Below are 13,578 nucleotides of genomic sequence, written 5' to 3'. Positions count from 1 at the left end.
GTCCTCCTTTTCTTTTCTTTGGGGGTTTCTTTGCCTACCCATTTTGATCTCACCGTCATATATAGATATTGAGTCATTCAGTGTCTGCTCCCTGGGTGGCAGTGGCTCCTCGGGCTGTGGTTGCTCCTTGTGCGGTTGTGGTAGCCCCTGCACCTCCTTTGGTAGAAGGTCCTCTAATGGGTGCTGTTCACAGCTGTGGTGGCCCTTCTTGCTGGTGGAGGGAGGCTTCACACACAGCAACTGTTCTTCAGACAGAGCGTGTGGTGATCAGGAGGCTGCTGTTCCTTGGATTTGCTTTCTGTGGGGAGAACCAGGGCTCCTCTGAGTTCACGTAGTCGCGCTGCTTGAGAGCCATTGCTTCTGGGTTAGTAGCCGATCTCTGGGTGCCGGTAACAGCTACTCAAGATGGTGCAGTCTCCGCTGCTGAGCCAGTGCACCGGGAGAGGTTTCACCCAGGATTTTTCTGGGTATAAACCAGTCTAAGAGATAATCATCAGTCATAAATTGCTCCCTCTCTTCCAGCCCAATTCGAACCAATTACTTAATCTCTCTGAATCTTAACTTGGGTTTCAACTAGAAGTTCTTGGGATCCAACCCCAGCAGGTCCAGGGGTCCCCAAAGGTGTGGACGGAGTCGCCGAAGAAGGAATGACATGGAGACAGCGTTCAGTTGATCAGCAGCCTAGCCAGGATCTCTAGCCAGGAACTCCAGCCAAGTTCTGGTGCCCACTCTATTTTTTAAAGGCCACCTGACTCCTGCTCTTCAAACCAGAAAGAGGGGGCTTATTTAGAAGCTCTTCGTATTTGCACCCAGTGCACAGACACATGTTTCTGGTTTCAGGCTGTCTCTGAGTCTAGGCCAGGATGTTGGAGGAAATAAAAATGCAGGGAACTTCCTGCCAATTTGGTAGAACTTGGAGTTCCAGTGTTAACTGCAAGCTTGTTCTTCTGCTCAAGCCCTCAGATAGCGTGGCTAGGAGCCCCAGCCAGGATTCTCTGCATGCTATGGGAGAAACAGAGTGAGGTCTACACTCATTTGAGAACAGTTCACATGGAAGATTATTTAGAGAAATTTTTCAAGAAAGAATGGAAGAACCAGTGAAGAATGTGGATAAACTAGGTTTTTTTTTTTTGTTTTTTTTTTTACCATTTCTTCATGTTACCAAAAATGTTCTTTAAACCAGACCTCTAATATGTTTTCCACATCTCAATTTGGACATGACTTTTTAGTAAGTATAGATTTCAAAACCAATGTTTTCATTTTAATATCAGTTTTTGAAGTGCTACAGACATTTTAATGTATTATCTGGACATTTTGACCAAGTGAATGTGACTTATGGTTCTGATAACTGTCATTTTGAAGAAAATTTATAATTATTATTGAATGATCCTCATAAACTTGAGTTTTAATATAGATATTTCTTAAACTTCTTGTCTTTAATCAATTATTTCTCTCTCTCTTTTTCTTTTCTTGTTGGTTTAAAAACAATAGAAATTTATTCTCTCACAGGTCTGGAAGCAAGAAGTCAAATATCAAGGTGTCAGTAGCTTTCTGTCTCTTCTTGGCTTCTGGTGGTGGCTGGCAGTCCTTAGAGCTCCTTGGCCTGGAGCTGCTTTCCTCCAGCCTCTGCCTCTCTCTTCACATGAGTTGTCCCTGTGTGTCTGTTTTCAGTGACTTCTAATAAAGACACCAGTCAGTGGATTAGGGCTCATCCTCATCCAGTACGACCTAAAATTGACTAATTACATCTGCAAAGAACTTGTTTTCAAATAAAGCCACATTCATAGGTAACAGAATTTAAGACTTATATGATTTTACTCATATGTGGAATCTAATGAACAAAATTAACTAATAAGCAAAATAGAGACAGAGTATAGAAAGCTGGCTGACAGCTGTCAAATTCTTTCTTATAAGAAAAAATCATGCAGAAATAAAACTGACTTAATAAAGGCTATATAAGGCAGCAATGTTTATTATGATTTATTTCTGAGCTTTTACATCAGATCTATGTTGTCAGTCCCAGATCTCATTTAGGGGTCACTTCACAAACAAAGATATGCAAATGATGAATGAAAAGGATTGAAGTTTCATTAGTAAAGAGAGAAATACAAAATCTAAGGATCATGCAATACCACCAAAATGGCTAAAATGAAAAACACAGACAGTATCAATTATTGGCATGAATATGGGGTAACTGGAACTCCCATACAGGAGTCTTAAATTGGTAGAACCACTTTGGAAAATACACTGAGTGGCCAGATTATTATGACCACCTGACGTTTGTAGGCAAATTAGCTATAATTTCACGCTGAAGTTGCTAGAGGGCCAGATCATTATAAATGTCTGAATAGCACAACATACCTAAGTATCGTTCCTGATCAAGTTCATCCTATCATGTTGATGGCGTATCCCAATGGAGATGGCTTCTTCCAACAAGACAATGCACCATACCACGGTGCTCATATTGTGCAGGATTGGTTTCAAGAACACGAGGGAGACTTTACCTTGCTTAGGTGGCCCCCACAAACATCAGATCTCAATCCAATTGAGCATTTGTGGGATGAAGTTAAAAGAGCCATCAGGCAGCTGGTTCCACAACCATCAAATCTTACAGAACTGGACAGTGCTATTCATCAGGCATGGTGTCAGATTCCTCACATCACCTTTCAACATCTCGTGGAGTCAGTGCCAAGAAGAATTGCCGCAGCATGGAAGGCAAAAGGTGGCCCAACAAAGTACTGATGGGGTGGTCATAATAATCTGGCCGGTCATAATAATCTGGCCACTCAGTGTAGTTTAACAGTTATCTGTTAAAGCTAGTCCTAAATGTGAAGCTCCTAGGACTAGCAATTTCATCCCTTGGTATATAGCACACAATATATATCATACATATGTTCACCAAAAAGAATATCTATAAGTTCAAAGTGGCCTGTTTATTATTATTCTAAAACTGGAAACTACCCATATGTTTATTTTTTTAAAATATATTTTATTGATTTTTTACAGAGAGGAAGGGAGAGAGATAGAGAGTTAGAAACATCAATGAGAGAGAAACATCGATCAGCTGCCTCCTGCACATCTCCCACTGGGGATGTGCCCGCAACCCAGGTACATGCCCTTGACCAGAATCGAACCTGGGACCTTTCAGTCCGACGGCCGATGCTCTATCCACTAAGCCAAACCGGCTTTGGCTACCCATATGTTTATTAACTATAGCTAGTCTAATCATTTGTGTATGGTCACACAGTGGAATACCTTACAGGGTGAGAATGAATGAAGCACAACTACTTGTAACAAAATGACTGAATCTCAGAAGCATGATGTTGAACAAAGAAATTTGTATCTTGACCTGGGTGTTGGTTAACTTATTATATTCACATTGTGAAAGTTCATTCAGCTATACACTTAGGCTTTGTGCATTTTTCTGTATATATATCAGTAAAAACCATATTAAATGAATTAGATCTTGATTTTTTTTGGCCTGGTTTTTTTTAAAGGTTAACTTTTGATATATTTAATTGTTACTGCCCCTTATCGAACCCTTAAGATCCATAGTTTTTCAGTTGATTCTGTTGGTTATTATCTATATTTATAAAGCCTAAGCAACTAACTGACCAGTTGACTGGTCGCTATGATGCGCACTGACCACCAGGGAGCAGATGTTCAATGCAGGAGCAGCCCCCTGGTGATAAGTGCAGTCCCATAGCGGGAGCGCTGCTCAGCCAGAAGCTGAGCTCATGGCGCAGCTGCAGTAGCACAAGCCTCTCCCGCCTCTGTGGCAGCACTACCAAGCAGCGGCAGCGGCAGGTGCAGTGGGGCCTGGATGAGCAGGAGTGGCGCCTGGCCCTGTCTCCTCCCTGGCTGCCTGCTGCTTCCTGCACTGCTACATCCCTTGGAGGATGTCGGACTGCAGGGATTGGGCCAAAACCTGCTGTCCGACATCCCCCACTGGGTCCTGGATTGCGAAAGGGTGCTGGCCAGGCTGAAGGACCCTACCAGTGCACGAATCCATGCACCAGGCCTCTAGATTTTAATAACCAAGAGAGATCTTTTCATCAAAAAACTGGAATGGGTGTAATCTTCAGAAGAATGAACTTTTAATGCCAAAAACACACCTAAAATTTATATTTTTAGACAGCCTAAATATCTTTAAAGGAAAAGTAAGGCCTGCTGCACGCTGAGCTAAGAGGGCCTCTGGTTCCCTTGCCCTTCTGTGGGCTCCCTGTAAAGGAACCCAAATAGATTGGCCTTTGTGTTGACCCTTTTAAGTGAGTAATCTTTCATACTAAATTCATAATAAATGTGGACACAGGTAAATATTGGTCATATAACACAATACTTTGTTCCTCCTCAACCTTTTCATTTTGTTTTAGACATTTTTTTTGTTGTTTGTTTGTTTTTATATTTGCAGATCTTTTCACAGATGCTGCTGAGACTGAAAAAATGGCCAGAAGTTTGGAAGATTCTGAAGGGGTTTATTTTGTTCCGTGTTTTAGTGGTTTGCAGGTATGTAAGAAATAGTTAAGGGCAAAAAACATTTCTTTCCTCATGCCCACCCCTAAAATTATGTATCTGCCATGCCCTTACCTGAAAATTTGGGTATTTAATTGACTAAGGTAAAAGGTACATTCTACGGCTAATAAGTTATGGTAGGACATAGTATGAATTCCACAAGAAAGCACAGCTAATTCAGCTGGCTTCTGCTTAGAACCCCACCCCTGTGGAAATGAAAAGTCGGCAGGTTTATCATAGAACTTTTACATAAGACCCAGGATTATTTTATCATGACCAAAAGAGTCATTTCCCAGTGAAGGGGAATCTATCAGTAGTTAGAGGAAGTGTATCATTGAGAATTAGAAAAATAATGGACAGATACACACACGTGCCCTCCCCCCACATCTATATGTGAAGAAGGGGGTCCCGCGGGGGTGAGGCCGACAGAGTCCTAACGAAGCATGCCTGACTCCAGAGACCAGGTTCAGTGACGCAGATCTGAGTTTATTGTGTAAGTGCAGCAGTATGTATAACATTCTGGACCAATCAGAAGTTTACACCATCCTTAGGGCAACCAATGGTAGCAAAGATCAGGGTACTATGTAAGGGCTCTAGGGGGCTTACTCAGGCAGGCGCTGCCACTTCCCGGTGTGCCGAGGATGCTTGTATAGGCGGAGTGTGCTCACACCATTGCAGCCGCCGCTGCACTGAGATAAATCTCCTGAGCTCTTTCCACATCTCCCCCTTCTTTTCTTATTAGCGCCTGCTGGACGTGTATGATCATGGCTTGCTGGGCACTTAGCTTAAGGAACATGTTGTATAAACAGCGAAATAATACTATTCTACGAAGAATCTTACTATCATGACTCCCCAAATGAGACGGCTGAGGGCATCACTTAAGAAACTAAATTCAACGGGTTTCACTTGGGTATTATTGCATGAGGTGCTAGGCATATCCACCCTTGTCCTGGGGCAGTCCCATTATCTAGAGTCCACTTAAGGAGGTTAGGGCTACTGCTATCAGCCCATACCATCCCATTCTATGGCAATGAGACTGGTTCCGCTCCATCACAGGGTAAGCCCACAGAGCAGTTAGACACTTGGACAGCAGGGAATTGTAGGCTGTCGGCGCTGACAGGCATGAGCACCCCTGGATGAGGTATGGCCGCCCATACATGCTGTGCTCGCACCTGAGAGTTCGTTGTTATGATGGCACACATTAATAGGAATAATGTCCCTTCTGACGGATTGCCTTCTGGTGCCATGCATGCAGCTTCATCCTGTAGATTCTTGATGTCTCCCCAGGTAATGTTGTGGGCTCGTCGATGTCTTGGTCGTCTCCGCCACTGGGCTGGTTGTCCTCTATGGTCAGGTCCTCCATTTCCTCTACTGGAGGTGATGGTGATGGTGGTCTATGGCTCATCGCTGGTGGTGCAGGGTTTGATGTTACGGGCAGGAATCCACGCAGGATTTTTCTCACCTTCTGGAAAAACACAAGCAAACCCTCTCCCTTGGGTTAAGAGTGGGTCGGGGCCCTTCCATGCCTTGGTTAGTGGGAGGAAGACCGTCAGGGGCAAAATGAAAATAATTGAGAGTTAATAAGGCCTGTTGTAATAGTTGTTGGGGTGTGCCTGTATTTCCCCCTTCTTTTTCTTATTGAATATGGGTTTTTAGTTCTTTGTTCTGTTGTTCTACAATGGCTTGTCCCTATGGGTTGTATGGTATGCCAGTAAAGTGTTTGATGTTATGTTTCTTGAGAAATTGCTGAAAAGCCTCGCTAGTATAGTAGGGACCATTATCTGTTTTAATTTTCCAGGGGAAGAAAAAATGCCCCTTTGAGGGTTGCTACTGTGTGGCGAGTCTTTTCACCTGTGTGAGCCTGAGCATACGTGGCCCCAGAGCAAGTGTCAATGATTACATGTACATATTCGAGCCCTCCGCAGCTCGGAATATGAGTCACATCTGCTTGCCATAAGGCATTGAGTTGGAGCCCCCAGGAGTTCACCCCTTGTGGCTAGAGGGGGCCTAAAGGCAATAGGGGGCTGCAGGTTTTGCAGGGCTATTTATTTTTGCTTAAATGAATTTCCTTTGGTTTATGTTGACACCACATAGGTTTTACATGGGTGTCTTGCTGTTAGCATTATAAATGAAAAATTTTTCAAGATGTAAATTAGTTACAGGATATCTTTCTTTACATGGTATTTTTCCACTATCCTCCCTTTTTTGATTTCTTAATATTAGGAGGTTTTTGGAAATTTTTTAGTGTAGTCTTGATAACTTTTAATTTTAATTTTTTGTGTAAAAATATGACTGCTTTAGGTTTATAGTATGTTAAGCAATTTATCTATGCAATGAAAATTTTGAGCCACTTTTAATTAATCTGAAAACTTGACTACTATTTTACTGTCAAATTTAATACTCTAACAACAATCTTAGTTTACACTGTAAATATTAATGGAAAGGATTATTTTGCATCCTTTGAGAAGGCCCTGAGCATTCCTGGTGTTAGGCTGGAATTAGATATAGGGTAGCTGCTGTTAGCCAAGTCTCTGTTATCTGGGAGATTTATGGTACTAGCTAGCCACTATGAGGCTTCAACCTCAGCATGAACAGAGAGCTCAGGCAACAGCTGTGGGCAATTGGAAGAGGGACCCCTTTGGCAAAAAGGGCAAGAGAGGTCAATATAGAATGCTTAAGTGCCTTCCCAGGGGGCCTTCCACACAGTGGAAGGGATTAAATCCTCTCATATTTTTATTAAATTGCTACCAAACAATTAGTTTGTAAGCTTGTTTGGAATAAATGTATAATATGCTGTTATAAAATATCAAAAATTATTAATGAGCTTCTGTTATTTTAAATTACATCTTAAAATTCTACTGCTGTATTTTAAGAAATATTATATAAAATAACTTGTTTTGCCCTTTCTTAGAGGCAAAAACTCAAGATATATATTTATTAATTTTTATTTGATAAAGCTTTCCATGTGATTTCAAGCACATTAAATTAGCTTTATTAAAAAATCCTTTAAGAAGAGAGAAGAAACTTTTGAAAACATTGCAGGGCCCATGAAATATCTCAAAGTCATTCCTTGGTTATAGTACTTTTTATAATTATTAAGAGATATCAATTAAATTAAAACTGACAAGATTTTCTTTTTATACTTTAGGCATTTAGTTACCACAATTATAATTTTTCCCAATTTAATTTAACTAGAACTTTAAACTCTTAGCTGGCAAGTTTAGCATTCAGCATTTCTTTAGATTAATAAGAGTAGGTGCTTTCTTTCTTGTGTAATCTTAAGTATATTGTATTAGTCTAATTTAGTATTGGAAGGGTTAAAGAGAAGAAAACTGGACAGAGATAAGTTTGCTTGCTAGCAGCTAGGGTCCTCACATACCTTAGATAAGCAAAAACCAACAAAGAACTCTCTCTCCATGGCAACAGCCCTTTTTTTTTCTTTCTCTGCATTAACAATTTGGATATCGGGAATATGGTTGCAGATCCAGTGGCATTTGCTGAAGCTGTGGGGTTATCATTCACAGGAAAGAGTCCAGGGGTCTCTAGCCCTAAGGACTTCTTTGCTCTATCTCTCTGTCTACACAAGGATTGATATATACCCATCCATGGATTATCATCCGTGTCCCCCATGAAAGGGTTACTTGGGGGCCGCTGGGCAGTTAAACTTTTTGTTCGCTCTGCAAGGGAAGCGAGGCAGTGACTCCGGCAGGAAGCCTCCTGGTGAAACTCCCCTGCTTTCTCCTCGCTAGAGGTTTTTTCTCTCAGTTTGAGCCTTCCTTGAGCTTTGAGAAACTACTTTTGGCTTGTTGAAAACAGCCCAGGAATTTGCGGGGGCAGAAGGCTCTGGAGGGGAATAGGGAGGTAAAGGGTCTTCTGTTCCCCCACCCACACCGCTGGTGGCAGAGAGCCAGGGGTTAAATGCTATTAGAACATCCCAGAGCTTTTGTAGCTCCCTTTTTGTTACCTTTACTCGCCTGCTCTGTAACAACGCATGGAGTGCCCGAGCCTGAGGGGCTCAGGCTGAGGGGGGAAGGTTTCCCATCATTACAGAGGGGCACTCACCCGACTCAATGCTTTCTTGCCAGGGTCCCTGTTCGTGACGCCAGAATGAAGCAGGGGGTCCCGCGGGGGGGTGAGGCCGATGGGGGGTGAGGCCGACGGAGTCCTAACGAATCATGCCTGACTCCAGAGACCAGGTTCAATGACGCAGATCTGAGTTTATTGTGTAAGTGCAGCAGTATATATAACATTCTGGACCAATCAGAAGTTTACACCATCCTTAGGGCAACCAATGGTAGCAAAGATCAGGGTACTATGTAGGGGCTTTAGGGGGCTTACTCAGGCAGGCGCTGCCACTTCCCGGTGTGCCGAGGATGCTTGTATAGGCGGAGTGTGCTCACGCCATTGCATTTGCCACTGCACTGAGATAAATCTCCTGAGCAGATTTATGTGTATATTTTACAGTTCTTTATAAGTTATATTAAACTTAAAAAAAAAATTCTTATCCAGCTGGTGTGGCTTAGTAGTTGAGCATCAACCCATGAACCAGGAGGTCACAGTTGGATTCCCGGTTAGGGCACATGCCCAGACTATGGGCTCAATCCCTAGTAGGGGGCGTGCAGGAGGCAGCTGATCAATGATTCTCTCTCATCATTGATGTTTCTATCTCTTCCTCTCTCTCTCCCCTTACTTTCTGAAATCAATTTAAAAAAATCAAAAAATTTTATTGTGATATATTATTGGTTACTACCTAATCAAAAAGTGAATCCAGTAAAAAACTTGATTTTATAATACTTAACTTTGTTATTTAATTGAAAGATCTGTGATAATACCTTTAACATGCTTATTGTTATAAAGACTTCATAAAACACTCAGATATATTATTATGAACAAATTCCTCCCTCCCTTTTTTTTGAGAAAGCTTATACCAGTCCTTTTAATCCTCATCTAAATGTTTTTTTCCTTTCAAAAAATAAAAATTTCTTTTTTTTTCTAATCCATCCCTTGCTCTGGTAATAAGTTCCAAAAAAAGTTTCAAATTCAAAAGTTTGGATCATAGAATTTAGAAGCTGGTGAAAAAAAATTAGATCAGAATGGCTTAAGTCTCTAAAAGTACCATTTTTCCAAACTAAATTTTCAAAATGAGCATTATTTTAATAGCTGTCCTACTTTCTGCGTACTGTACCCTGAGGTCCATAAACTACCTCTAGAGCTTCCATTGCATCCTCTGCAGGATGAGGGGAGGCAGCTAAAATACCATCCACCACATCAGAGGAAGTGAATAATTCTGATTGAAGTTTAAGGAGGAAGGTCAGTGACATGAATAGTAATCAACAGAGGTGGGATTTAATTAGGCTATGTGGATCCTCCCATTTTAAAAAATGTGCTGGTGGACTTTGTGTGACTGTATCTTGTCAACTCTGTGTTTCCCTCTCTATCAATTCATATACCTGTAAAAAATAATATGTAATAAATATATAATAAAAAAATAGAGAAAACTTGCAGATATGGTTTTAAATTTCATGTTGATCACAAAATGCCCCTGTCCTACCATGACTGCATCCTGGCCGTACTTTGGGGTCGGGAGGGGTGAGGGAAGCCTGCAAAGCCACATATTCCCCAATGTGAAATGGAAGCATTAAATGGAGACCCAAAGCTAAATTAACAACAATAGTGTGTTGATGGTAAGCTGCTTGGAAAATAGGAGAGAGGTTGCCTATAAGCTGTGTTTGTCAACAATTAGAGAAAATGAAGATTAGGGGAATGGAGGGAAGGAAGGGACAAGTATAAGTGGTGCTGCCTGTAATTTTAGAATATTGTCACAGCTATAGATGATGGAGGGCAGGATGGTAAAGGTTTCTAATAGCCTCAGTTTCTCAAGGGAGTCTGCCAGCAAAGGGTTGCTGGAGAAGATTTGAGGAGAGTGAGGGTGACGGGGCCAGCCACTTCAGGAAATGGCAGAGGGGTTGGGGAGCAGCAGGTAGTGCGTGGAGCATTACTTGGTGCAGGCTGGTGATGGTGCTCTAGCAGTTTTGCTTAGGGTGCCAAACAGAACTTGGCCGGGTTGTGCTGTCCTATTTTGGGAGAGGGCTGCTGATGTAGAGTGTTCATAGCAGGTGTCAGAGGCGAGAATCAGGGTTCTACTTGGCATGAAAGTTCCTGTGATGGTGGCAGCAGAAGAGAGGACAGGACTGTGAACTAGTGACAGTCTTCAGGGATTAGTCATGCTGCTGTGAGGGCGCATAGATGTAAGAAGCAGGCTTCCTTGTGTCGCACGCCCATGAGGATGGATTAGAAAGGGCTCAGGGCCAGCTGTGCAGTTCTGAGTGTTCTGTTTTCCTGCTTCTCTGTACATCTGCTTTTCTCTTCTCATCAGTAGCTTTGCTCGATGTCCTTTCTTCCTAATAACTTCCGCTTGTCATTATTTTCCCTATGCTTTCTACTTCTTCACAATTTGTAAATACACACAGCCTTTTCCCACCTTTTACATCCTTTTAATTTCATCCTTTAATTCCCATTGATGGTCTTTTTCTCAATGTTTCCTAGTTAAAATTTCCAAGGAGGGAGTTTGATTGAACCACCTTTGTTTTCTAGCTTTGGACAGACTTGAGTCAGTTGTGCTCACTCCTTATAGTTGTGCAGTGGCTGTGGGACTAGGGCTTGAGGTATGGCTGTTTCAGAGAACAGGGCCATGGGTTCAAGCACTTTCCCTGCAAAGGGATGTGGCCAGCAAGTACTGTGAATGCCATCTCTGGTTCTGGGAGTGACTGGGGTATCTGAGCAATGGAAAGGAAACACAGCATGACGATGCGCAACCAGGCATGCAAGGGTGCACAGGGAAGTGTCTGCTAACAGTAAATACACAGTGGCCTAGAGTGGTCAGGGGAGTTGGTATAGTATCCTTCTGTCCCTGTGGTGTGGAAGCCTGAGGCACTTATACTGAATAGCTACAACTAAAGCCATTTGCCCAACCCAGAGCCAGGTTTGTTACAGCATCCACAAAATAAGTGGAGGGAACTTCTCAGAAGTGGATATGGGTTAGGACAATGATTGGCAAACTCATTAGTCAACAGAGCCAAATATCAACAGTACAACAATTGAAATTTCTTTTGAGAGCCAAATTTTTTAAACTTAAACTATATAAACTATACCAACTTCTGCGCATGGGCCACGGAGTTTCAATCGCACTGTACATGCACACCCGCACGTGGTATTTTGTGGAAGAGCCACACTCAAGGGGCCAAAGAGCTGCATGTGGCTCGTGAGTCGCAGTTTGCTGACCACTGGGTTAGGGGAATCTGTTTACAATAGAATGAAGCATTTAGATGGTGCATTGAAAGGATTGTGAAGAAAGTTAGTAGTAGTGGGAGGGGGGTGGGTAAAATAAAGATTGTAGTGGTAGCTAAGCTGTGAATTCTTACTGCATGTCAGGCTCTATCCTAAATTTTTCACATGCATTATCTCATTTACTCCTCAGTAACACATGAGATACTCTTTGGATCCTGTTCTGAAGACCGGAGATTTGAGGGTTAGCTGTTAAATCACTTGCCCAATCTCACACACTACTGAGCAGCAGCTCTGGTTTTAGGATTAAATGTCCTGACACCTGGGTCCAGGTTATAGTCACCTCTGCCATACTCTCTCATGACAGAGTGTAGATACCAAGACAGCAGAATGACACAGCAGGTACCAGAGGAATGCACCGTCAGGTCACGGTGGACTGGGACAGAGGCCTGCTCACATTCACTGCCCACAAGGCCCCACACCTGGGCCAAGGTCCCCATGGTGAGAGGCCTGCCAGCTGGACAGTCTGTGCAGGGCAGGGCAGGGCAGGGCAGGAGTCTGCAAGTTTTGCTTAGGGCACCAAACAGAACTTGACCGGGTTGTGCTGTCCTGGTTGGTGGTTGGTTCTGGGAGGCCCACTCGGTGGCAGTGGCACTGATATATTGGAAGGGTGACTGGTGGCCGTCTGCTCTGACCAGGTATGAGCAGGACCTGAAAAGGACCTTCCCAGTGTTTTTTTTTCTGCCATATCATTCCAGAGAGAGTCCCTTGGGCTAACTAATGCAGGGATATTGTAACCTATCAAGGGATTTTTAGGCTTCAGTGGAATTTATTACCCCTAAAATTGGTGTATTAGTTATAGTAAATTATGTTCATAGTTATTTGTATAAAAGTGATTTCAAGCCATTCATATCAGAATTTTATGTGATAGATTGGAAGAAGTAAATTTTTTTGCAGAGAAACCCCATAGCATCTTAGGGACTAAATGAATTGGCAGAGTCTAGCCTATCTTTGTAGGCCAGCTTCACTGTATAAATCAACTTTTACTGAGTGAATCATCAAAAGATATTAATGAGCTTGAAAATTACCAAGATAAATTCACAATAGGAGGAAAATTATAGCTATGGTAAAGATAGGATATAATGTAGAATTTTTTCAGTTAAGTAATTAGGAAAAGTATTGTTTGTTCATTGATTCAATGTGTATCAATGAGCAGATGTGTGTGGATCCCCTATGGAGGGCCACAGACAGTGGAGTTTCCACAAACACACATACATACCTGTGATTATAAACTGTGGCACCTGATGTAATGGGAAGTTAGAGGCTTCCACAGAAACATATCATTGAGGACTGGTCTAGTCTCTGGTGTCAGTAACTTTCCTGGAGGAAGCTGGGCCAAGTTTTAGAGTGGTAGTAAGATTGACTAGGAAAAGGGGGTGGTAGAAAGTTTTCCAGGTAAAGAGATGATATGTGAGTGCTTGAAACTAGCAGGTACTTTTTCTAGGGACCATCAGTTCCTGACAGCACTGGCATGTCCCTGTCATGACCTTATGTAAGTGTGCTGGAACTTCTCTGTCTGCTTCCCTGTGAGACTGCAAGCCTGGCAGGAATCTGTTTTCTGTTCCAAAATTGTCTTGCATTTCAAAGATGAATACAAATTTCATCTGATGAATACACATTTCATCTGATGAATACATCCAGCTCAAGATTTTGACTCTTTAAAAGAAATTTGTGTAATCCTCACTCAAGGTTATGTTTATTCATTTTGGAAAGAGGGGAAGA

General features: G+C 42.3%; 1 protein-coding gene across 1 annotated transcript in view; it reads left to right on the top strand.

The window, feature by feature from the left end:
• The first annotated feature begins 1,494 nt into the window (after nucleotides 1–1,494).
• LOC102758276 (putative glycerol kinase 5) overlaps nucleotides 1,495–13,578 on the top strand; it is a 26,725-nt gene continuing 14,641 nt past the window's right edge. Inside the window, exons 1-2 of the mRNA XM_006767140.2 lie at nucleotides 1,495–1,537; nucleotides 4,412–4,506. Of these exons, the coding sequence (XP_006767203.2) occupies nucleotides 4,444–4,506 (63 nt within the window). The 5' untranslated portion in view covers nucleotides 1,495–1,537; nucleotides 4,412–4,443. The remainder of the gene's footprint in view (nucleotides 1,538–4,411; nucleotides 4,507–13,578) is intronic.

This window comes from Myotis davidii, unplaced genomic scaffold, assembly GCF_000327345.1.
Source record: "Myotis davidii unplaced genomic scaffold, ASM32734v1 scaffold160, whole genome shotgun sequence".
Lineage (NCBI taxonomy): Eukaryota > Metazoa > Chordata > Mammalia > Chiroptera > Vespertilionidae > Myotis > Myotis davidii.
The sequence above is the reverse complement of the archived record's forward strand: the minus strand, read 5'-3'. Positions and strand labels throughout refer to the sequence as shown.